General features: G+C 38.3%; 1 protein-coding gene across 4 annotated transcripts in view; it reads right to left on the reverse strand.

Moving 5' to 3' along the window:
• The window catches only part of TRIM66 (tripartite motif containing 66), a 56,888-nt gene that overhangs the window by 11,554 nt on the left and 18,453 nt on the right, over nucleotides 1–26,881 (reverse strand). For all 4 annotated transcript variants that reach the window (XR_012835787.1, XM_075755115.1, XM_075755114.1 and 1 more), the window contains 11 exons: nucleotides 26,027–26,174; nucleotides 21,451–21,583; nucleotides 20,697–20,813; nucleotides 18,959–19,073; nucleotides 17,449–17,595; nucleotides 17,186–17,303; nucleotides 14,952–15,841; nucleotides 13,838–13,999; nucleotides 4,381–4,653; nucleotides 3,941–4,169; nucleotides 699–759 (listed from right to left, as the gene is read on the reverse strand). Coding sequence is in view for 3 of the 4 variants with exons in the window: in XM_075755115.1 (XP_075611230.1) it covers nucleotides 699–759; nucleotides 3,941–4,169; nucleotides 4,381–4,653; nucleotides 13,838–13,999; nucleotides 14,952–15,841; nucleotides 17,186–17,303; nucleotides 17,449–17,595; nucleotides 18,959–19,073; nucleotides 20,697–20,813; nucleotides 21,451–21,583; nucleotides 26,027–26,174 (2,393 nt within the window). In the remaining variant the exon portion in view is untranslated. The remainder of the gene's footprint in view (nucleotides 1–698; nucleotides 760–3,940; nucleotides 4,170–4,380; nucleotides 4,654–13,837; nucleotides 14,000–14,951; nucleotides 15,842–17,185; nucleotides 17,304–17,448; nucleotides 17,596–18,958; nucleotides 19,074–20,696; nucleotides 20,814–21,450; nucleotides 21,584–26,026; nucleotides 26,175–26,881) is intronic.

The raw sequence follows: 26,881 nt of genomic DNA on the forward strand, positions 1-26,881 counted from the left end.
ACCCATGGTGAAATTCAGTCATATTCCACAAAATTCCCCTCCTTACTCAGTTACGACATTTTTCACAGTATTTTTTTGTGTTCCTTTTCCTTTGTGAGCGTGCCTCTGCTAGCTAAACACTGAAAATCTGGATGTTTTTCACATGCTGATTCTTTAAGAAACGCAAATGCCATCACTTTAATCAGATGTGTAAATGCATTACTAACTTCTGTGCTAAAACTTTGCCCTGCTCTGTATATTTTTGTTTTAATTATTCCAAATCAAGTTGTGTTTGATACTTTTCAGTGTGGCTGGCTTCAAGCAGAAGCACAGCACATCACCAACTTAAAATATTATCACAGCAGTAGCTGAAAATAAAATTTTATAACATTGTTGAGATAAAGTTAATCCTGTTCCCATTATATTTTTTAGGTTTAATTGGGGCTAAACAGTTTCTAATTGTTCGAGTGAGATAAGTTTGCAAATATTTATTCATTCTGGAAAATTACACAGAATAACAGAAATACATGAACTCACCACTTCTTTCAAATTGTTGTTTTCAAGTTTAAGAAAATAGTTTACAACTTTCAGAATTATTATCTATAAGGAACCTTGCATTCTTTTTAAGTTCTCCGTTATCATTAAGTATGACAAATTTTCTAAATACATGCATAAAATTTCATGGCCAGTGCTTTTGTATAAAAAAAAGATTCTGTTACCTGACATTCTGATTGCTTTTCATATCCATTTCAAAATGTTCCTTTTCACAGTTATTGGAATCTGGAACAGAAGATAAGAAAATGAATAAAATATTTATAATATCAGGGAGATTAGAGTAGAAAGTACTTCAATATTCATGTACTTCTGACTGGTGTTTAATATAATATCATAAGTGAATTATGGAATCATTTCATCTATATGTATAGAAAATGTGTATGCTATTTTCTATTCTGGGATACAGTCTTTGTCTTTTTCTTTGCTTTTAACCACAGCTTCTGTACCGAATATGAGGAGCCATTCCAAAATATTTTTGTCAAAATGGTTACGTTCGTAAGGAATTATATATGTACGCAGCCATGCCACGTTCATCCATATACATGGAACAACATAAGTAATCCTCTTTGCTATACAGCCTTCACTTGAGAAAAATAGATCTACTGAGGTCTGAACCCCCGAGGCTCAGGAAGTCTCTGTGGTCCCTGCTCAAGGCTAAGAAGCTTCTGGATAAATTCTAGTTACCTGAAAACAGGAAGGAAATTGTGTCTCCCATCTGCCATCGAGGAACGAAAGCTACACTGTATGATTCTCTTCTATCCTCCAAAGTATGTAACATATAAACACATGAATTCAAATCTATCCGTTATATAAGCATGCAAGTAACTGTAGCTCTTGACTGATACTAGACACAAGAGGAACAAAACAACTGTGAAGAGATGGGACAGGGTAGAGATGAACGCCCCAGTGGATGTCCTCGTCAATACCAGTCCACTGACAAATTTCATAGTAACTCCTTCTTTTGTTAGGAATTAGTTTGATGTAGCCATGATATTTGATTGTTAGTATTGTCTATCTGGAGATAAGCGAGTACCAGGAACACATGCTTTTTTAAAGAAAATCTAGCTCGGGTGAATGGCAGAAGCCACGTGCCTCTAAGATACTCTGTTGTTCCTAGCCACAGGAAACACAATACAGTCAAGACCGACAAGGAAAGGTGCCTTTCACGTCACTCCTAAAGCATTACGCACTTGTGATTTTTGCTCAGGAGAAAGGTGGTAGTCATGGCTCTGGACAGAATTACTAGAGGGTGAAGGAGCTGCTCTCGTTGCACGCTGTCAAACCAGAGGATGTTCCAGTGGTACTGCGTTCCTAATATTAATCAACATTTCCATCAGCAACTTGGCTCATGAAATAATAGTACCTATAAAATTTGTGGAAAACACCAAACTAGAAGGTTGCAAACACTGTGAAGAATGTTTACAATTAAAAAATGATCTCAACACATTAGAGAAAAAAAAATAATCTCCTAAATCAGTAAGATTGAATTGAGATAACTCTAAGTATTATGCTTATGAAGGATCCGATTAATGTAATCACAAAGGAAAATAACTGACTAGGGAACTGTTCTGTAGAAGAAACTAAGGGTTAATCTGGACCACTCACTACATGCGAGTCAACCACAAAATGCTGCTGCTGCAAAAAAAGGCGAGTGGCATTCTGCAGTGTACTACCAGCAGTGAGGAATGTAAAACACAAGAAGTTGATATCCTGGCTCTGCATGGCACCCCAGAGGCCTCAGCTGCAGCATTGCGTTTGGCTGTGGGCAGCACTCCTTAATTGCAGAGAACCCAGAATAGCACAGCAGGAATGAGATGGTTTTAAAAAAAAAATCACAACCCTGACCCATGAGGAGAGACTGAAACCATCAGATTTGTTTAGTCTAGGAAACAGAAGGGGAGGGAAGGGTGTTTACTCAAGCCATGATAAGAAGAAAAGTGGCTGTAATAGGGAAAATGATGAAATTACATACAATTTTTATCACATCCCTCAGGGCTAGGATAAGAAGTATTTTGTTGTAAATTAAGTTGAAATGTTTAGATTTGATATGAGAAAAGGATGAGTTATTGGAGATATATACCAGAAGAAGTGGGGTTTGGCTGCACAGCACTGCTGAAGCCAGTGAGTCCTACTGAGAGCCACTAGTAAAGATAACGTTGCCTTTGGGACAGAGTTCGTGTCTCTCACTGGCGCACACTGCACATGGTGACTGTACCTCCCCAGGTCTCCCCTCACTGTGCGTGCCTTTAAATGGTGAGAGCAGGATGGGAATTGCTCACTCCTGGTCCTTCCACGTGAAAAGGGAGCAGCATTGAACTCAATGCTCTAGTCTTTCCATCCTCTTGCACAACAGGACCTATGCTTTGCGCAGAGCAAATTTGCAGCATCTGTTATAGATAGTGAGGTTCTGTATGTTGGGGCTGCTTTCTGTGTGTAGCGTCACACAACCCAAACCAGATACTACAAAGCTGCTCCTCTTATGAGACACATAAGCCTGACTGAAGCACAGCTTTTTAGGGGTCTGCCTGATTCTTACAACTCACACAAATGATTGTGGCATAATTGTCGCAATTTGGCATAGTACATGTAAGAGAAGACAAATACATTTCCTTGGCTCACTGAGCTAGGCCTCCTTTGTACTAATTAGAATTTTCTGAATAAAAATACAGCACAGAGATAGAAATACTAATTCATCTTTTACGGAGAAAAGCAGCCAAATATTGGCATAAGTCACAGGATAACAGCTTGATCCTGCAATCCTTCGCTTGCATGAATAGTCCCATTGACTTTTAGAGTTTGCAGGAATGAGGCTTTACAGTGTAGCACAAGGATGCTGGCAATTTGCCCATGAAAAGAATTAAGTAAGGTCTAATTCTCCATTAAGGCTGAAAAAATAGGCCTTGGCTGAAGGGAATGTTCCACAGTAGACAGAGCCAAGCAAAAGCACACACTGTGCAATATATTAACCTAACAAAAATTTGCTATGCTACTGATGTGAAGGACTTAGTAGAAGGCACACTACATTTTGGAAGTAATTTTTTTTTTTTTTTTTAAATTGAATTTGGACTCTTCAAACCAGCTCTTCCATAGTCATAACTGCAGGTCTCACCAACAGGAGTGCTTTTAAGAGAACTAATACTCCAGATACTTCACACACACACACTCATTTCTGGTTCATAGATGAAGAACGTTACAAATTCAAGGCATATAATTTCCATGTTTTTCCTCCACAAATGAGATCAAACACATTTTTCCATTGGATTAAGTACTCTGATAATATTTGAAGCTTGCTGGAAAAGCACATTTATATGTAAGTACATTAATAAGCATACTGCTTTGCAATGCTTGCAATGCACAGTGCTAAGACAGACCAAAAACCTAAATGAAATAATGAAAAGCCTGATACCTTCTTTGCTTCTAAGCTGTCTCATTCTGGCATTCTCAGGCAGGAAAGAAGTGTTGCTGATCAGGTCAGAAGGAGAAGTGCAATGTTGAGATTTTTTGATCGAAAGATTAATAGGTTCTTCCAGCACTTTTTGCATAGAAAGAGTTAATTCATTAACTACATCTTGCCCAGCAGTAGCCAAGCTGTTTTCTAGAGGATGATCTACAGCATTGAAGTCTTCATTTTCCAGCTTCAGGGAGGGGGAAAAAAAAAATAAAACTCAGATTTTATTATTAGTTTTCTTTCTATCTTAAGAAAATAATTCGTAATCAGTCTTCAAATACCAGATAAGGCAAACTTTACTTACTGAAATAACTGCTTTTGACTGACTGACTAACAGTAATGCATGCTATCAATGAAAGTGGATTCCCTTTCAGTAGAGGAGTTTGAGCGATTCCTACCTTGCACTTTGTGCTGCCCTGGAGTGCATCACCTGGTGCAAGGCCAGTGGCAGCCCCAGGACTCAGGTCACTCGGAGCTCTGCCCAACACCAAGCTGCAGCTGGGCACCGACTCTGGTGGAGAATCACAGTCACACAGGGCATTCAGGGATGGGCCAACTGTTGCAGTGGCTGCATGTCGCATCTGTGGATCGGTCGAGCCAGATAATTTTGTTGAAGGTAATTCCATTTCTAAACTGTTTGAAAAGTCCACAATGCTTAAGGATGCCAAATGCTGGGAAAAGGAAAACAAAAAACCCCACAATACATTAATAAGCTTTTCAGCAGCAAAATGCTACTATTCTTTGTATAATGGATGAGATGTTCTGTTTCAGCTATACGTAATCGACCAGTTGTGTCATGAGGGCTTGAAAGTATCTGTTGTGATCTTACACCATTTCCAAAAGCTTTAGAGTTTCCACCATTAAAACTGAAAACTGGAAAAGGAGACACCTAGGTTACTCTTCTGTGATTTACAAAAGTCTTCCTTTGATCAGTCCAAGGGATCCTGATTTTTAACTCCCTACAACGAATGGGAAATCTAAGCATGTAGAATATTGTACTAGATCAATCCTTGATATAAACCCTACTAGCTTCCGTTAAGTTATTCCAGAAGAAATAAGTTTCAGATCAGAAATTTTATCATTTTATTCAAAAATCATCAGATCACTTTATTGAGAAAGAAGATTCAGAAGAAATAAGAAGATTCAGACCTAAGTGGATGAAACTATTTTTACTGTTAATGATGCTGAAAACTTTATGCTAGCTATTGAATCGGTCCCATTAAAACCTAAGTCACTTGCCCTTTAAATTTCATAGTGCAAATCCAGAAACATCCTACACTTACTAATGAGGAAAGGATGTACATCTCTAGTTTCTAAAGAAAGGGAGTATTTATCAAAGGCTCTGAAATAGTTTTAGCAACATGTATTTTCTACTGTCTCATGATCTGTCAAAAATACAGAAATACTGTTATGCAAAACAAAGCAAATCCACCCATCTAGGTGTCTTGCTTAAGCTGCTTTACATCCAGGAATGTGTGACTGTATGGAAATCAGGATTCTTCTAGCATCCATATGAAACAAATACAAGCAGTCTTAAGTATGCAGAGCTGTGTCGTTTGAATATGTAATTTTCCATTTATTTAATCATAGTTCATTGGTGTTTCACCTTGATAACTGATTGAATACATCCTTTTCATTTGACTACAATACAGTAAGTAGCACTCATTGTAATATAAATCAAGACAAAAGAAATGTGTTGATTGCATCTGAATTAGTTTGATTTCATTGTTGTACTTCTTTTTCTGCTAGGGACCTGTGACTTAAAAGTGAATCTGAGACAGGACCCATTTCCTAGATTTAGTTAGTATTTTTGTCAACTGTTACTCCATTTTGGATTTTGATACCTTTGTCCATCTTAATCCAACAGTGGTAAAGACAGGGGCCTAGATTGAGCTGTCAGTTGTGCCTGACAAATCCCACATAGTGCCAACGAAGCCAGTCTTGAATTTCTCTTCTTGCAATGCGTATCACCTATGTGCTAAGAAAACACTCTGCCCCCAGACATTAATTTCCACCTTAGGATGTAATTTAATTTCCTTTTCCTCGATTTGCAATAGATGCTACAGTAGGAGCTTTGCCTGAACAGTGACCACATATGAGACAAAACAGACTGCATTTGAGACAGAAAGAGGTCAGCTCTTCTGCAATGCTAGGGAAGGTTTGTGCCATTCTACCACACAGTGCTCTAAATAAGTGTTTTAAACAGCCTTTTCACATAGAAGGCACTCCAGAGAGTACCGGGTCTCTGCAGCCAAGGTGTTGGCCATTTTCCTCCGTCTTGTGGCAAATGAATGTCCCTGAAACTAAACTGTCTGAGCTATAACAACTTCTTGGAACCAGCTGGAACTAGTCAAGCACGTTCCTCCTACCTTACATTTGAGCTGAAAACTAGAACACAGCAAATGAGGAAATGCATCGGTGGAAACAGTTTTCCATGTACTCTGTCTGATAAAGCATTCCCAAGAACGCTCAGGTTTCAAACCAAAGGAATATATGTAGGTCAGAAATGAATCCACATATGGTCACACATACTAAAGAAGTCCACAAAGATCAAAAATGTTCATTTGCTGTCATAATTTGCTTGTGACAGGTTCCTGCACATGCAGTGACAAATGCGGCCTATCAAGTACACTGTTTCCTTTTCATTCCATCACTCTTTATCACAAGCCTTTTTTCAGATGACAAAATAAACATATGAAATGTTCTCATATCACTTAGAGAAAATAAATAAGCAGAATTTGTGCTTGAACTGAACAGATGGACTGTTATCAGCCTTGCCTTTTCCCCTTATTTCAAAGTCCATTATGAGCATTAATTAAGTCTTTGTGAGGTAGTTAAATATTTATTTAGCCAGATTCTCAAAAGCACGAAGCATCCACAGATTCCTGTCTGCGTCAGTAGGAACTACCTAATGCTGTCCTCCATTGGAAACAGGCATGCTGAGGCACACGCATGGGAGGCACATCACCCAAAGCTGCATAGCAAGTTAACTGAAGACCCTGTGGCTGTTCACTTCTAATCACTACACGCATCTTCCTTTACTTATGTTATGAGAGTGTGCCATCATCTATTTCGTATTGAGACCTGACCCTGTGAAGACCCATTTGTGTGTAACTGTATATACCGCAGGCAAAATGTTAGCCCTACTAAGACAATGGTAGGATTACTCCTAGCTTCAGTGAGACAAGTTTACTTACTGGGAGTAGTCGCTGGGACAACTCCTGCTGCAGAAAAAAAGAAATAGACACACGCATAAGACTTTGTTATACTAGAATTTTTAGAAAGGTGAAATTCAGTTGCATTATATGGCTATATCATTTTTACTCTTCTAGCTAGCATCAGTTTCTTCAGAGACATTTTTAGATTATATAAGCCAATATAAAACCTTACTCTTGTTAAAAAGAAAAAAGAATAATGAGGCCATCAAACTGCCATCTGTCTTTCCCTTGGGGCAAAAGTTAATTTTGTGGTTATTTTAATGATGAAGCAACATTATGATCTCTCAGTGCAAAATATTAAAACTCACTGTTAAGAACAGACACATTCCATTCTGATCCATGGAGCTGCTGTCAAGTGTGAAGTGAACAATGCACTGGGAACAAGGCTCATTAATAGCCTATTAATTCACTCCCTAAAATAATCATTTCTTTTGCCATTAGCAAAAATTTCTCTTTTCCCTTGACAGTTCAGCTACTTTTTGCAAATGGGATGCCTTTAAAGAATTGATCTCTGTTTTATAAAAGCTCTATTGCTTTTACATTGCACCCTTTGAACAACAACAAGCATTAATTATGCTCTTGGGTAGAGGGTGGCTTCAGCTGTAGGTTAATTTTGAAACTTTTGACATTTTAATGTACAGCCTGGTACATTGAACTACATCTGTGTCACTATAAATGGAATTCTCATTGTCTCATAATTAATTTTGGTCTGATGATCCTTATAATATAATGGCAGCAGCAGCATCACCACCCCAAAATGCCTTCTACCACAAATTTCATAGCTATGGTAGTGCAAGGTAAGAAGAAAGAACATGCAAAGTGCCTTCAGAGAACAAAAAATAAACATATTGTTCAGTTCAAATATTTCTTTGATCACTGTTGCATTAAAAAAGGTCCAGTGTAAACATGCAGCACTAATACAGAAGAATTCTGAGAAGCAAATACTTACCTTGAAACACTGGGATTAGGATTTGTTAGGATTGTTTTGGCAAAGTCTCAAGGCTGTTGACATTAAGTGTCATAGATAAAGAAAGCTAAAACTAGGAACCGCCAATTCTCTTTGCTATAAGAGAAATAACACGCTGCAAATGGTTGCAGAGTAATGAACGGCTGCTATTAAGTGGAGCAATCCCCCTGGCAGCTCATTATGCTAGGAGGTTAAACAAATGTACTACTCCAATCCAGTTGTTTAACTCACCGCACACAGCAGCACTGATAACACAGTCTACACATGCTTCCTATTTGTATTTCCCAATTTCAGAATAGAATCCAAAGGATTTCCTTTCCAGTTTTTATGAGAAAAAAGAATCCAAATCTTCCTTAACATTTTGTCTGAATAAACTGGAGCTGGCTTAAAGCGGAAGGAGGAAGAGATTGTATGGAGCAAGCATCATGTTTTATTTATCCTTTTTTCCAGGTCAAAGGAAAAGGTTTTGTTAAATTAACATTCTGGGAAATGTACCTAATTGCATTAAGCATGAATGCATTTGTGCTGTAAGCAGCTCAATTCTTTAAAGTAAAAAAATACTCTGATATTTTAGGAATTTGCAGGACCCTGAATTCCAGGCTTTTATCATTATTTCCTTCACCTCTAATCCCCCTAGAATTAATAGTAATTAGGAAAAAAAACCAAACCCAACAACAAACCCAGCCAGTCCCAAGCTCAGATTCGAAGTCCTAGGGTCAGGTATTAAATTATTATTAATTTCAGTCATCAAGTAATCACAACATGCTCAGTGCAATATTAACAAAAATAAAACCTGTACTGTGCCCCCCAACCACTCTCCCATAAATTTCACATGCTTTTAAAGAAAAACAAAACAAAACAACCATTAGTTAAGCACTTGCCACAAAGATGGAAGAATTGTCATTAATAAAGCTTAGGACAGGTCCATTGGGGCAAAATACCCAAGAATGCCACCTACAGCAGATTGAGAAGAACTGTTCTCTCTCATAATCCTGTAGTAACAGCAGCACTGGCATGTCAGAGCATAGTAGTTCACACATATCAAGTCCCAGGAGAGGCTGAGAGGTTCCACCATGAACTGTCACTGTATTAGTCTTGCATGAAATGCCACCATTGCACATAATTGGAATAAAACAGAACCCTCTCTCAGAGCGCTCTCAAGAGTGCTCCTTGGATGGCATGGAATATTTTCTAGGATTTCCCTGTTTCAGGTACTTTATGGTGCTTGAGACAAATAGAGCTCTTGAACTAAGAAGCTGGGACTTATTACAAACCAAAAAGAACAATACTAAAATCACTGTTATAGCACTACACAAAATTTCCATGTGCTTGCACCTTGATTACTATTTCTAGTCACCCTGTCTCAAAAAGGATTTATTAAAACCACAAAGTATAGGGAAAATGGCCAAAGATAGAAAGGACCCAAGTATCGAATGGCTTCCATGAAAAAAGACAACACTTCTTTAAGGTCCCTTCCAACACAAACCATTCTATGATTCTATGATAGAGAGACCAGCAGTCACTTTTCAGATTGAAAAGGAAATGTTTGAGAGGAAATTCAATACAGACCTATAAAATACAGAAATTATGAAGGTGGTAAATACAGAGTGATTACTCACTAGTTTTCCTAACACAAGAACTAGAAGGCATCCTACTGAATTATCAGGCAACAGACTTAGCAAACAGAGGAGTTTCTCCTGCAATGCAAAACTCGGTTGCTGCCAAGTGCTGAGACGACCAATAGTCTTAAAACGGGCTCAAAAATGGATTGGACAAATTCAGAGGAGGGGTCCATGAAGAGCTACAACACACAATTGTCTGGGTACAACCTTGAGTTCAGAAAGTCCCCGAAGTCCTGGTTTTCAGAAAGGGGAATAGTGTATCATCAAAGGATCACTTCACATTTGTCTGTTTCTTATACCCTCTCCTAAACATCTGCTATTGGCTACAGCTATAAATGAACAGATACAGCTGTTCAGTAATAATTTACTAATACAGTGCATGATATATTCAGAGACTTATTTTAAGCAGAAGGTGAAATACTAGCTCAAGGGGAGACACCCTCAAAGGTTGCTAAGGAATGTAACCTAACGCAAGTTTGACAAACGCTGTACAACTGATCAGTGTCCCAGAAGGCAGAATCACGAGTGCTCAAGCCAGTTAGGATTTTAAGGATGAGTGGGGATGACACAGAATGTTCCACTGCCCAGGACCCAACCCAACAGCTGGGAAAGGCAAGGAATCCTCCCTCCCAGAAGTAAAGGCCCTGCTCCTAGCTAGAGAAAGGGGTGCACTTATGGAGTCTGAGGAAGAGAGATGTCCAGCTGGCCTTGCAACAACACCAATGTCTGTTGCAGCAGTGTTGAGGCTCAAACTGCAAATTTGTGCTATAGAAATACAGTAATTATGACATTTCTTCAAATGCTAGGTACAGCCTCTAGACCTCTTGCTCATCACAGCCACAAATGACAATTAGATACGTGTAAGCAAAACAGGGATTGTATGCCCTTTATTATTCCTGAAAACACAATTAGGCCAAAAAATATCTTATTATTCTCGCCTCTGCTCCAGAATAGATGACCTCTCCAGTCCTGTGCACAAATTAATAACACAGTATCATACTATGTAAAAGCAACAGGAGGACCATATCATTGCAGAAGGTTGGTAACCCTTTCCACAAAATTGTTAATCTAATTGAGTACTCATTCCTTCACACTGCAACTCAGCAATTCAATAGCTTGTATAAAATCTGTTTGCTAGAGCTTGGCTTGATTGCCCAGAACAAAAGTGCAGGTATCACAAAAGTTATTCTGAGATTTGTCCTCTCTCTTGCTGGCATTCTTACGGGAGAGGCTAGGTATTTGACAGGCACGGAGACGGAACAACTCCACAATCCAAAACAGAGGTCCCAGCTACATGAGTGAAGTATACTGACACGGGAGCGTGAAAAGAAAATGTATCCAATTTGCAAACAGGCAGAAAACCTTCATTTCTAGCCTTGTATTCTTAAAAGGTGCTAATCAAGCCCAAAGTTATGCTAAGTGCAGTACTTAATATCAAACAATCAATGGTCTAAGTATAGAAACATTTATTCTGCACAAAAAGTTCAATTCACAGAGAAAGATTAGTTAGAGGAAAACACAGGAAGACAGAAAGGCTGACAAAATATCACCATTAATGTTCCAAAAACAGTGAAACAAATGAAAACAAACCCACGCATAACTGAAGTTACGTGTTTAGAGACTATACTATACACATGCATACAGAGCAGGTGGGCACAGACAGGAATTACTCTGAACTTTAAGACAGCAGTAGCCTTGATGCCAACGTTTCTGATTGACACCAGCTAGGAAACCCTACTTTATATGACTGGAAAGCCAAAATTCTGTCTGCTCAGTGAAGCTGGATCTAATTTGTCCTGATAGATGGTGAAATGTAACACATGAGGACATTTTACAAGTGTGTGAAGCATTTCATGTTTGTTTCTCTACTTCTGCTTATCAATAACCAGCTTTAAATGTGAGGGACAGCATTATTCATCAGAATAACTCGAACAGGCATTCTTTGAACTCAAAGGCATTTACATGGCATACAAGTGCCTCACAGCGTGGTGTAACGGCTGCGCTAGCACTTGTCTGGGATGATCTGAATAACGTACTTGTGGTTTCCCCGTTTATGAGTAATGTTGTGATCCCAAGCTATTAATAGCATCTGCTCTATATTGCTTCACACATAAATATGATCCCATATGTAGACAATTCATCTACTTATCAGTCAATAGTATCAAATGCATACCATAAACATGTTTCAGAATTAATGCACAAATATTTAATTACATGAGCAATCAAGTCTTGCCCCCCTCCAAAATAAAGGAAACCACTGGGCTAATGGAAGCTTTTATTTTTTGACAGATCTTGGCAAACATATCACTAAACAGTTAATTCTGAGTTTTGCTACATCCTGGTTCACACTGCTTTCTCTTTAATGAAAGAATCTCAGCAGCCAGAGAATTACCTACTCCACAAGGAATGCTGCCAGAGTTCAGCGGAACTGCAACACAAAACCAAGAAATTAAATACCAATTATTCTCCAAAAGGCAGAATACAGTTCTTCTCCAGGTAGCAAAAGGTTTCTCTAGCCATTTTCTCTACTGTATTTTCCAAGTGCAGTATTTTAGACTTCTCCACATTCACTTTTTCCATGTCCTCCAAGAACTTGAGAGAGATGAAGTGTTCTGAATATAGGCCATATGAGCGTAAATGGGCAAACACCTATACAGAAATTTTTGTCTGTAGACGACTCTGAAAATATTTAATCAGGTGAAACAGATGAGAATGAATAGACACATCTCCTTGTTCTTAAATAGGATTCAATCTCCCATTTAAACCTAGATCTAATCTAATTGTCAGCAAAAGCAGTCAGACATCTTTAAAAAGCATTCATGAAGAATATATTTCAAGGGTTTCCTTACTGTGCCATTTCTAGTTAGCCATTGCCAGACCCGTCAGTACTTTATGGCTTCATCCCAAACAGCTCATTACAAGAGACAAATACAACCAAAGATGGGGTACTGTATCTGTTGAATGTCCTTATTTCTTGCAGAGGTACCAGGAAGCTAGTAAAAAACCCAGACACACCTGTGCTTTCTACACAGGACCATACACTTCTCAGCACCATTAGAAAAAAATCCTTTTTTTTTTCTAGGAGTATCCTCCTCTTGCTGCCTTCTCAACTTGTACAGAAAGAAATCAGCCCTTCTTCCTTTTTTTCTCCTCCTTTTCCCATCAGACTACACTAGTCTCTCTTTGCACATCTGCTTCCATTTTCTTCCCTCTTTCTGACTTTTCTTGTTTAAGCTATTACCTTCCTTTACAGGTCCAGAAGACAAAGGCCAGCTTCTTCAACATGCATGTAGAAAAAGCCTCTGAAAGCTAGCTGGTTAGCATCACCATTCCTTTTCACAAATAACATTGAAAGTATGTCTGCATTTCAAGAGAAGTATGTGCTTGCGTTTATTGTCTTGCTCAGGCCTTAAGTTACATATCTTCAATTTTTACAGTCACATCCTAAAGTAAAGGTGGCCCTATCCTAGAAAATTTGCACGGCTTTCCTCAGTCCTGTGCTCTGTCATCAAAGGTCAGCCCCCCTTTTATGCTGAGCATGATGTCGCATGGTATGGAATACCCCCTTTGGCTAGTTTGGGTCACCTGTACTATGTTCCCTCCCAATTCCTTGTGCACCCCCAGCTGTCCCACTGGCAAGGCGGTGCGAGAAGCAGAAAAGGCCTGGGCTCTGTGTAAGCACTGCTCAACAACAGGTCCACATAACAAAAACATCTCTATATTATCAACGTTGTTTCCAGCACAAATCCAAAGCATAGCCCCATACTAGCTACTGTGAAGAAAATGAACCCTCTCAGCTGAAACCAGGACACCATCTTACAGAACAGTTGCTGATCCTGGCTACAGTGTCTAGGCATCTTACTGGGAGATGCCCACCAGGTTAGGCTATGACTGTCTTCCAAGATTTACAAGTCATTTTGTCAACTTCTACTGTCTTTTGATTTTTTTTCAAATTGATGATTGCAAATTTCAATGCCATATTATATTCAGTATTATCAAATCATATTTACCCTTTAAAGTATTTTTTTAAAAAAAAAGTTCTTTATACCTTTCTCACTGGTTGGAAAGCTGACTGTTGCAATGTGCTTTCAGGGGAGTGACTGCTGACACTGGCTTCTTCATCTAGAGACTGTGGCAGGGAGGGACTATCACTGTTGTCAAGAGGAATTACAGGCTTCTGGGCATCAAGTTCAGTGGAACTCTCACAGACCTACAAATCACAATTAAGAATTTGTGTTTTCAAAATCTCAGAAAGAAAAATGGTGACAAATTCACATCAACTCACAGCATACACAATATGACAAGACTGGAAAGACTCTAAAACAACAAAGATGTTCAAAGTAAACCTAAGCAGAGAGATAAACTAATAAAGAGTTCTCTCAAACATTAATGAATTTTAAAAAAAGTTAATAAAGCTGCTGAAATGTACAATTATTTCAAAAGCCTGCAGTCTTCCCCTACAAGTAAGCCACTTTGAGAGCTATTCAAGGTGAGAACTGCACAGATTTACACAAAGGGAAGTCCCAGTCACCTTTCCACTGCAATCCCCACTGTTTAGAATGTTGTGCACCTTATCTGCCTTGTAGTTTGGATGCTCACCACCCAGCACTGTCTTTTTTTCAAAAGCAGGATTCTTACCAACAGAGCAAAAGGGAAGAAATTAGCCCTGCTGACAAAACTGTAACAGAACAGCATGTATGAATACTGATGAAAACCTTACTGGACATGATGCAGTAGCAAGAGCAGTTACTAGTAGAAAGGGAAATAACTCTCAGACCAAAAAAAAAAAGGTGTTTTTCACTCTTTTCACTTATCATTCAGAATCAAAAGGGAATCTTTTTCAAGGACTCAGGGCTTAAGTTTCCAGTAAAAACAAGTTGAAATGGAGAGTGAGACTACTGCAGTCCTCCTGTTACCTTTTATTCCCCCCGCTGCTGCTCAACTTGTCTATTTAGAGATTTAGATCTTTGGGATCCAGGTTGTTTATGCAGATCTTTACAGAAAATTTTGGCCCAATCTGGATGAGGCATGAAGCCTCTGCTGAATACATAGACAAGACAACAACAGAAAGTTCAACCAAACACATGAAATCTCAAAGGTGTCTCCCATTTCTGAGCTTACATTGACTAAACACAATAGGAAAGAACTTTTAGAGAGCTTACTTGTGCTTCATCTTGGATTTGTTGCTGAACTGGGGCTGGCTGCCTTACTATGTAGTTGATTTGACCAACTATGGTCTGTTGAACATGTTGAGGTGGCTTGGTTTGGTTCAGCTGCAAGCTAGACTGTCCTTGGGCCTGCAGAAGAAGCTCCAGATCCTTTTTCATCTCCTCCAGTTCAAACTGGTGGTGCATTATGTCCAGGCTCTGCTGGATGACTTGTTTGTGCGTGTTCTCATTCTGACCTGACGGTGGTGATGCTGGTGGCAGCTGCTGCTGCTGCGGCAGCTGCTGCAAGTGGTTAGATTTTATCTTCTGGAGATGACCAAGTTGCACTTGCACAGTTGATGTCTGCAAAGAAGCCTGTGTGCGGAACGGCTGTGAATGGCTCATGTGAACTTGCTGAGCCTCATGCGATACAACAGCATAGCCCAGGGGGGCAGCCTGCTGCAGCTGCTGGGACGGTAAGTGCTTTCCCATCCTCCCAGACACATTCTCTGGCTCTGACAGTGACTGCTGTTCCAGTGCAGACTGTGTTAGCTTCATAGGCTGGGGGGCACCCCGTTGCTCTTTGTCATGTTGCTGCATGCTGTACTGCAGAGGAAAGTGCTGCTGATGCACTTCAGGAGGTTGTCGAAAATTTTGATGGCGGTTTATGTCTTGGTAAGAAGGTTGAGCTTTGTTTGGGTGAGGTACGCTGAGGCAGTGCGAGCAACACACAGGCATAGGACACTGAACTGCAGGTGGAAACTGATGTGGCTGGCTATTCACAGGCTCCAGCTGTGATGCTGGGGAACAGTGCCCATGATACAAGGAGGTCTGTAATCCTTGCACATTTCCACAGACTAGCACATCTGAGTGAGAAACGTGTCCACCTTCCATAGTGAAACCTCCTGGAAAAAACAGCAAATTTAGTCCCTCCTAAAATCTTGACAAATTTACACAGTAAAAACTGTGAACAATGGCATTTCCTTGTCTTCATTTAAAATATAAAAGATATTAAAATATCCTATCCAAACAGTCCTTCGACATACCCTCAAGACAAATTTTTCAAGATTTTTCAGTGATTTGAAATCATAGCAAACTCCCACTGATGTCAGTGGAACTCATGGTTGAATTATCAGCAAATGCTTTGAAAAACTGATCTCAACTTATTTTATTTTAACGTATAGATATGGCTTATACTTTCATTTTTTACTACACTACGAGCATTTCTTCTCACCCATAAGCACAGGTACAAAAGACTGCTTCCAGGGTGAAAGTGACAAAAATAAAAGAGATAAATGTTATGTAGGTGAGAATCGTAAAAGCTAGAAATAGAAGCGACCTATGAACTGATCTTGTCCATGTTTTTAGTTGAGAAGATTATTCCCTGTAATACTTTTGATAGTGTTTTACTCTATCTAGTTTTAAATATCTTAAAATGGGAAGAGAACCAATCTTTCAGACCATTGATCGGCCCACCGAACTGAATTTACTGTAAAAACCCACTGCAGTTCGGAAATTTATAGCTAGTGGGAAACAAAGTCACAGTCTGCACATTCATTATATAAATAACACTGTACTTATTACACAGTCAATGTCTTAGAGCCACCTTTGTGCCCGTTAATTGTGTCTCAAGCACTGCTCAGGTCCCTTCGCCACTAAGATACGAAAGGATCTGAGGAGCGCAAGCACAACTGAGCCCAACTACCCCTGGGTGAGGCAGAGGAAATAGCACAAGGCCCACTGCAGATACTCCATTTCCCCCGGGGTGCTCCTTGCATGACTGCCAGAGTCAGCATTGTACAGAGCTATAGCTTGCTGGAACAGAACCGAATTTCAAATACATTGGGCAAAGTCAAGGCTGTTTGATAGCCAGTGACGATACATTTTAAGTAATTTCAGTTAAATGTTATTTGTTTAGTCCTGCACAGTGTTTCGACTAAACTAGTAGTTATGTTCTTCCGTTGTGAATTTGTAAGACCATCAAAGATGATATTTAAAGAGCGTATTTCTAGGTAATGTTTATAAGGTACTATTTATATATAACAATGTCTTTTAATAGGTGAATTGATATAACTGGAGGGAAAGCCAGAAAAGTTCAACCACACTAGCTTTTCTTCAGAACATGGCAAGAGGTACAAAACTAGAAGTCAAAACAAAAAAGACCGCTTTAGGGAAAGTACTGTATTGTCTAGATCTGTCTTGTCTAGCTTTGGGCACTTGCCTAATAAACAACAATATATTTTTCTTACCCAGATTGGACAGTTGTTTAGTCCAATAGGAGGGATCCCAAGTAAATTTGATCTTCAGAGGAGGGCCTAAGTCTGTGTTACAGTTTGTCTCTAACAAACGCTGGATCTGAAATACAATCTGGTGACAAATCAAAGGATTATGATTTTATTCACAATTATAAGATCATGCAAAATGTTTTGTTTGAGAAACATTAAATCCTTAAAAAAGTTCTCACATTTACTGCACAATTTCAGTTTACTGAGAAAATAAGTATTGCTCTTACCAGTTCTTTACTGAAGAGAAATGGGATGCTGTTTTTACTGCACACTGCCCAACTGATGAAGTTCTGCACATGCTCTACCTGTCTGCTTAAAACCACAACACCTTGCAATTGTTGCTCCAATTTCTGCTTCCTTTCACTGGTGATTTTCTGTTAATAATGTGAATCAGTAGAAGATAGTTGTCATTCTTCAGATGCACATAATGCATACAATCATTGGCACTACATTATGCATTATTTGCAGAGACACTGTTATTTACAATCCATTTAAACCACCAATGACAAAAAGAAAGCAAATACTATTGAACAGAAATGTCTGAATTCAGGAAGAACAATGACTTCTCCAGGAGCAATCAACTTACATCATTCTGGCCTTGGTTTAACAGAACAATGTAACCCAAGAAAGCTGTAGAAGTTGGGTCAAATTTGCACCTGGACCACTTTCTTGTCTCTTATGATACACAAGAGAAGAGACCCAAGAAAGAATATAAAAAGAGGAGAAGCATGCAACATTTCCTCAGAATAGTCTTCCAGTCTCCAGCAATTAATGATTCAGGGACCACAAACCCAGAGGCTACATTATCATCCTCAGTATATTTATCTATGAATTTGTCTAATTACTTTTGAACCCATGCACAATATTTGTCAGCAAGGAGTTCCACACTTATTTACCAATTACATGAAGAACTATCTGCCCTTGTTTGACTTGCACCCAGCACCTCCCGATTTCATTTGATGCCCCCTACATGCACTTCAACTGTGCACTGTGCATATACTTCAAGTATACTTCAAGTATAAGCACAGTTTGGTTGTGGCTATAACTCAGACAAACACTGAAATGTTGTCAAAACACATGAACACTGAATTTACTTAATGTTTAATAATACTGAAACAAGAACATAGGTTTCTCTTTTTTGTAAAGCTACTTAGCTGAGTAGCTATGTTTGAGTCAAATATGTAAGTTCAAAGGTAGCCAGCAAGCACCGAGTGCCTTGTCTTTCCAAAACTTGCTAAAATTACCCAAGAATAACTGAGAACTGGAAATTCTGATCAGATCTGATAGCAATTTTTGTGGTCAGCATGTTTCAAAATAAAATCATATATACTTCAACTGGACAGCCAAAAACTGAAGAGTCAAAACTGTAGGCTCTGTTATAGAAAGTAGACCAGAGGATCATTTTCAAAACTGTAAGTATACTGCTAGCTGTGTTCTATAAATTAAACATTAAAAACAGAAGCTAGTTTGTTTTGTAAGTACTCAAAAGGTGTACACATATTATCTGTAACTGCATTAGAAAATGTGGTTAACTCATGATAAGCAAGCATTTTGCCACTTCATCCTTAATCTTTGTCAACCATTGATTCCACATAAAATTCTGCAGGAAAAAAAAATATTTGAAAACATAAGCAAAGGGACAATAACTCTCACAGTCTATATCCTTTCCATTGGCACTGGGATTAAATTTAATTTAGTTTAATTTCCCAAGGTAGCAAATAAACTAGCCTTACTTACTTCAAGTTGTTCAAGAAGGATGTTTGTTCGTTTATTGATTTCATTCATCAAAACCATCTTGGCCATTTTTATTTGATTTTCTACCTTTTTGTATAAATGTTTTACTTCAAGCAACCTATGGGTAAGAGATACACATCCCTGGATGAGCCAGCTGGTATGTCATTTATTCAGAGCTTAATAGTTATTTGTTACAGAACTGATTAACTATTGACAGAGATCTCCAATGAAAGTTGTACCATTTCCCACAAGTTCTCCCACACTTCTCTTCAAACATAATCATAGAATGGTTTGGGTTGGAAGGGACCTCAAAGGTCATCTAGTTCCAACTCCCTTGCAATGAGCAGGGACATCTTCAACTAGATCAGGTAGCTCTGAGCCCTGTCCGACCTGACCTTGAATGTTTCCAGGGGTGGGGCATTGACCACCTCTCTGGGAAACTTGTTCGAGTGTTTCACAAACCCCATTTCTTCCTTATATCTAGTCTGAATCTACCCTCTTTTAGTTTAAAACCATTACCCCTTGTCCTATTGCAACAGGCCCTACTAGAAGGTTTGTTCCCACCTTATAAGCCCCCTTTAAGTATTCAAAGGCCGCAATATGGTGTCCCCAGAGCCTTCTCTTCTCCAGGCTGAACAACTCTCTCAACCTATCTTCATGGAGTAGAGGGGCAGAATCACCTCCCTCAACCTGCTGGCCATGCTTCTTTTGATGCAGCCCAGCATGTTTGGCTTTCTGGGCTGCAAGTGCACATTGCTGGCTCACATCCAGTTTTTCTTCTACCAGTACCCCCAAGTCCTTCTTGGCAGGGCTGCTCTCAAACCCTTCATCCCCAGCCTGTCTTGATACCAGGCACAGGACCTTGCACTTGGCCTTGCAGAGCCTCACAAGGTTCACATGGGCCTACTTCTTGAGCTTGTCCAGGTCTCTCTGCATGGCATCCTGTCCCTCAGGCATGTCAACTGCACCACTCAGCTTGGTGTCATTTGCAAACTTGCTGAGGGTGCACTCGATCCCACTGTCTGTGTCATAGATGAAGATATTAAACCACACTGGTCCCAATACGGACCCTTGAGGGACGCCACTCGTCACTGATCTCCATCTGGATGCCGAGCTGCTGACCACTTCTCTCTGGATGTGACATGCTAATGCTGATTGACTCTCTCAAATATCGTGCCAAGAACAGTCTTAAGTTCTTGGTCAACACACACAGGCAGAAGCCATATCCAAAAAACTTTCACTTCATACTAGAGTACAAATAGATTTGTACTCTTTCAAGGTGTTTGAGATGGTTTTATTAATGCAGAAGAGATCCAACTGCTAACAAATAGATAACCAGTAGCTGAAATTCAGTTCATATAATGAAATATTTTCATTTTTATACTAGTCTTGACTGGAATTGCAGCTTGTTTGAGGTTTCTTGAAGACATAAGGTATTTTAAAAATAGTCTTTATTTCTAATCTTTTCAAATTCTAGTTCGGAAACAGATTCTACAAAGAAATCTTAACTCTGAAGTCACATGCCTTATAAAGACTATGGAATCATGTATTACAATGCCATGACTTGTCAGTACCACTTAAACACGAATTTGTTATTTTTAATCTTCCTGTTATTTCCTACCCTCCAAGAAAAAAAAAATAGAGCATCTGCATTTACTTCTGTTAACCTACGTTTAGTGAAAATAACATTTTTTCCGATCACCCACTTTCATGAAAGAAAAAAAAAAAGCATAGCAGTTACCTGTCTTCAATCTGTTTAGCTGAAACCTGAATCCCATTTTTTTTCTCTTCCACTTTAGTTATGACATTTTCCAGGATAACCCTCTGGTTTTGCAAAGCTTCATCAAGATGCCTGAACCTATGAAAGAAGGGGAAATTCTCACACTGTCTTTTTTTCCTGTTGATAAGTAATGACCTTAGCACTTGATATGTTCAGGGGACCAGCTGCCTTAATACCTGTCTGGACATGGTCCCCTGCTTCTTTCCTACTACAAATGTTCTCTGTGACAGCTAAACTTTATCGCTCCTCACATAGGCAAGCTCATCTCACAAAAAGTGTCACTGTGTATAGACAATTCCTTACATGACTCATATACTTCTACAGGCAAGCAGCATGCTTAAGTGCTGGTAACTCCAGTCTTGTACAGTCATGTCTTGGATAAAGACAAACAGAAGTATTTGAACCATGCTAAGTAGTGAGTTCAACTTTTGCCTTTGAGCACAATCACAAGAACTATATACATGCATGCATAATATCTGGGCAGACAATACAATTGGGAAGGTACACAATGCAGAGAGTAGTGAGTGATTCTGTTAGGGCAGTAACCCATGTGTTACACTGCTTGGGCATAAGACAACCGAACTGAGCTTGCTGTGGCTTTTAAGTTTGCACCAGCCTGCAACTTCAGCTGACAGGAACTGCAGATGAACAGTCTTAAATTTAAATTAGCTCGAGCATTAGACAGGATTATGATTAAGCAATCGATGTGTGGTACCTGTGTTCCTTATGCTCTGTCAGAAGGCAGCTGCGGCACATAAGGGTATCGCAGGTCTCACAAAACAGCTTGAGTGGCTCTTGAGTGTGCACTGGACAAAATAAGGAAAACTCACTTGCTTCATTTTCAGTTGCTGAGGAATATAAAGCAATGGTGTCATGGACAAGGATTACTATTATAGTTCAGAAAAAAGTTTCCAAACTCTCACAATTTTATTGAAAGTCTTGATGTTATTTTTAAAAGACCCAGACCCTGAAAACATCCAATTACACAAAGCAGATTTTGTTTATATTTCCTGGCCTTATACATCCTACAAACTGAGCACATCAAAGGGGTTCAGAAAGAAGTCATCAAACCAAATTCATATTGTCTTCTAAACTCTCATGAATTTTAAATATCTCTCTTGATTTTGGGCAGCTGCCTCACAATTTTGAATGCCCTGGTCTGGCAAGCCAGTCAACAAAACTGTATTGTGAAACATAGAAAAGCAAATAGATTAAATAAGCCTGAAGTCACAGCAGAAGGAAGGAAATCCTTTGTTCTTAGAATGTCATATGGGGAATTGCTTTTCAAAATTGTGTTTGTTGTAAATGCAGTATATAAACTTCAGCAGCTAGGACATATTGATATTGGGCACTAAAACCTGTTCTTAAAAGGATTTTCTAAAGAGTAATGTGATGAAGAGTAAGAACAAACAGTGGATATGTAAAGTGGAAGCGTTGCTCCTGTACAATCTATTCTTGTCTTCTTTCCTGGATACGGTAGAATTGTTTTAGAAAGAAGGAATGCTGTCAATGAAAGAATGCAAAAAACCCATGCTAAACCAAAACCCCTTCCACTGCAGTTAGGCATTCACAAGTACATCTACATTAATAGCTAAGGCAGGGAGGGCAAAGCTCTTTTCTTGGATCCCAAAAAATGCAGACCCCAGAGCCTTATTTTATTAACCAGTGCAAGGACCTCCATGCTATTACTAGTGAAAAAACCATCATTTTCTCAAAACGGTCAAAAAGCACAAGCAATGATAAAGTACAGTGACAGAGTTATGCAGGTCAATGTTCAAATCCTCTGTCCACAGAACCATCAACATTATTGGCATATAGGGACATATATGGGGACAAGAAAAGCACGTGATTGCATCCTCAAAGTATTCCTACAAAGACATTGTCCCATTATTCTTTACCAACACATGAGAAATTAAACAAAACAATCATCGTTAGATAACAATTATTGACATAAACTTTAAATGAAATAAAAAATTACTTATATACCATTATTTACTCATATAAAATAAGACAAATGTTTCCATTTTCTCACACCATCTTACCTATCTAAACATTTAAAAAAAAAAAAAATCAAAAAAATCAACATGTGGCAGGGACCATACTCTCATCCTGTAGCAAAATGGAGCCCTTTATAGAATCAAGCCTCTGAAGTGATACTATTGCAATAATACAGACACATTGCATACAGCAAGCTATACTAATTTGGTCACTTTATTTTCAAATTGGAAAATACACAATATAGAAGTAGAAAGGCTAAGAAAATCTGATGGCGAACAAAGAGAATGAAAATATGGAGAAAATACATGACATGCTTTAATGAAAATATGCCAAATTTCCTACTTTTTAGATTGCTATCTACTCTAAATATTTCTGAGATGGTCAATTTAATTCTTCCAGTTCAATTGCCTTTCCTATCTGCTGCCTTAACATAATGTGCAAGAAGATAATTTGTGATAGATTAGGCCAAGATTTTTATGTAACAGCATTACATAGTTTACATTGTTATGAATTATTTACTAGACTATCATGCTTTATTCTTCAGGGAAGTTTATTGTTTTATATTATTATTGAATCAAATGCTAACAGAATTATTAAAAGACGAAATGGATCAGAGGTTTTATTAGCCCACTCCAATATTTTTTTTTCTATCAAGGTACAAGCAACTCACTTCAACAGCAGATTTCTTTTGATTGTAGTGCAAATATGTACTTTTGCACTAAAACCTGCAGCTGACAATGCAAGTAATATGTAACTCAGTAGGTTGTATAACCAATATAACCAAGGTGGATGTCAAAGATCATCTTTTCCTCCCCTATGGGGTCAGATATTACATCTTACAAGAAAAACAAAGAGTCCATAACAACTATCTCAATTCTCATGAGTTGGAAAAGCCCCTCTAAGTGTTCAGCACCTGCAGAACATGCAAGCTGTTTTTTCTGAAAACTCAGGATCAAATTATCAATATTAAACTCCAACTTATAATGAGATGCAGTCTTTAAGGTCCAAGTACAATGAAGTCTAGTCACAATCTTGTATAATAATTCCTCCATTTTTCTCTCTCTGAAGGGTTCTTCAGCCTTTGGATGATTGTAATCATCCCAGAGAATCATTGGGGGTTTTAGTATTGTGTCAGATTTGAGAAACAAGCAGATTTCAATTGCAAACTGAGGATAAAAATCAATTTTATCTAATTACAACACAGACGCACAGTCTCTGCCACTAGTAATTCCCTGATTCAAATGACGTATCAGTGAGAACTCACACTGAGCCATAGTATTCTTGACCTATCTTATACTCAGCTCAGAGCTACACTCCAGTTTTAAAATAAGTTGAATTCTTACAAATCGGATGCTAAACAAGGGCACAAGCCTGTTTTTTCTAGAGCAGACACCTTGACCACAACTATCCATGTTGGCTTCTTTAGAAGAACCTCAGTTGAAGAACAGGGAAAGTTCAGTTGCCCTAAATTCTGAATTAACATCATTTAAGTCTCCATTTTCTACAGCATATATGTTCTTTATCTCAGGTCGATCTCTTTAACAATTAACAAAGTTTTAAATATCTGTTCCTCAGACCAGTTGATGTCAACTTTGGAAAAGCAAGGTGCAAGATCAATGGGATAGAGAGTCCTCTAATGGTTACAGGGGTCCACAAAGTTGGTGGCTGTTGTTCAGAAGCACCATACACAGACTGAAGGTAGCTACTGAATCTGAAAGCAGAGAATGCTTTATTTCCAGAATTTTAAAAAAAATAAAAGAAAAAAATCTGCCTGAGTTCTAGTATATCCTAGTATTTGCTTTCTTTGAAATATCCTGAGGAGATATCTATGTCCTAAATAAATAATATATACATAAATAATAATAATTTTAAAAGCACAGATTACATCCCCCAATCATTTTTTAGATTAACTAGCCTATATATACACTATCAACCTCCTTGTTCATTTTTTTTTTCAGCACACAGAATTTAGGACTAAAAATGAGAAAGATTTTGTTTATGTATTTGTATCTTTTTATTTACACAGCACACACAAAACCACAACTAAGCCACGGGTTACCACTATTTGTCAAAAATATGAGCTGATAATCTTACTCAAAGTGAAATGAAATTATAAACATTTGGAGCCTGAAAACCACAGTCCTTATCTTGCCATCGGCTCAAGAAGAAAAACATACCGTCCATCCAATCAGGGCATTTGAGGGGGGCTGGGGGGGGACTTCAGTTTATATTATTCTCTAGAAAAGACACAGAAAACATTTAAGTGTCATCTGTGCTTTTTTTATTATTACTATTCTTACAGACTTTTTGTTGTTGTTTACACTCTATTTGGCAACAGCACTTCATGTCTCAAGTGCCTCAAATTCTGTTCAATATGAACATCCAGGACTTAAAAGAACTCCATCTATGGTAAGCACAAAGTACAGGCTTCTACAAGCAAAATCCTAAAGCAAAAAAAAGATAAAAAAATAAAATGTATAATCAGTGGGCCACACCTATGTTTATTCCTTGTTCTGTCATTCATCTTCCTTATGAAGGATGATAGCATAGCACAAACTTTCTAGCACAAATAACTTCATATGTGAGCAAAATGTAAACTTAAGTTATTGTATAAAATTGCAAAACTCTTATTTTAGGTTACAAATTGTTTACATAAGTTTCAGTTAGCATAATCCTCCGCAGATTTCTGGCATATAAGTAAAGAAAATAATGAGCAGTAATAGGAGATGATAATACTTTCTGTGGATCATCATTGTATAGGGATGAGACATATTTGCTAGTGGGCTTCATTTGTGCTTGCTGATGGCAATATAGCGATCGTGCTCAGGAAATACGTTTTTAACTCCAGGTTTAGAAAAGGAAACCTACAGTGATTATGTGCCTTTTGCTGTCTGTGAGTCTCCCTCCCACACCTTGCCTATAAGCATGGGAATTGCTTTATGCTATTTTCCTGACAGAAATTACCCAAAGTAGGACAGAAATACTGAAAGAGCAAGGCCTGTTGCTGTGGTAGCCTACCAAATCATAGCCCATGACTTCATAGACTGAAAAAGGCATATGAAAAAAATGTCTCTGTAAACACAAATATCCAAAATTTTTCAAATACTGTGGAATGCTGATTGTGACAATGCCCCTAAAGTTATAGAAAAATCCCATAATCTCTGACACACGCATATCCTTCTGAGTCACACACACAGAGCATGATGTCTGTGGCACAGAGCCTGCAGCTGCTCCTTTTCCAATGGAATAGCTGTTATGAGAAGAAACAAAATTTCAAAGTGGGTCTTTGGTACCTGTGCAGCCCTTCAGGGATACAGAGAGGAAGCAGTCTCCAGATTCCTTGCCATGTCTGTGTTCCTCTGTACAGGAGCTGCACAACCACTTATTGCAGCTTGTACAGAGACTGTGAGCAGGTCTCTTCTCTTTACACGTGGAGCAGCTCTAAGAACAAAAAGTGCAATTACATAAAGGGATAACAAATTAGCCATACAAACTGTTATCTCTAATATATGATTTGGATTGGCAACTTTAATATTTTCCTTCCTCAGACTAATGTAATTCAAGTGATTTTAAGAGTCTGGTTATTGTTGTAAAAGGGAACAGAATAAAATTAAGATTTGAAGCTCTTAAATCAAATTGGTTGTCTTTCTGGGCCCTAGCACAATCAAGCATAATTAAGACATGAAGCAAGAATTATTCAACAAAATTCTACGGTCCATGTTACATGTGAACTCAAGAACTAATCACAATGATTGTTTCTTGTGAACAGAAAAGACATAAAGCTATGAAATAAGACTTGTCTGATTTCAGTTAAGGAGGGTTACATTATAAGTTACTTTTGAAAATGAGCAGTGTGCTTTGTAATCCCTTTCTGTTAGTGTTGTACTACTTACTGATGGCTTTAACACATCAAATGAGTGTACACCTTACTTTTATATATGTATATATATTTAGATAGATGTTTCCTACCTCAGAAAATAGTCTAGGTTGCCAAGTAAATATCTGAAGTGTTAAAGAGCCTATCAAAAAGTTTTTTAATCTAACTACCATTTCCTCTCTAATCACAACGTTATGCAGAAACATTTTACCATATCATTTCCATGTCATTCATTAATTTCTGTCCATTACTAATTATTTATTAACAAACT

The sequence above is a fragment of the Balearica regulorum genome, chromosome 5 (genome assembly GCF_011004875.1).
Source record: "Balearica regulorum gibbericeps isolate bBalReg1 chromosome 5, bBalReg1.pri, whole genome shotgun sequence".
Classification (NCBI taxonomy): domain Eukaryota; kingdom Metazoa; phylum Chordata; class Aves; order Gruiformes; family Gruidae; genus Balearica; species Balearica regulorum.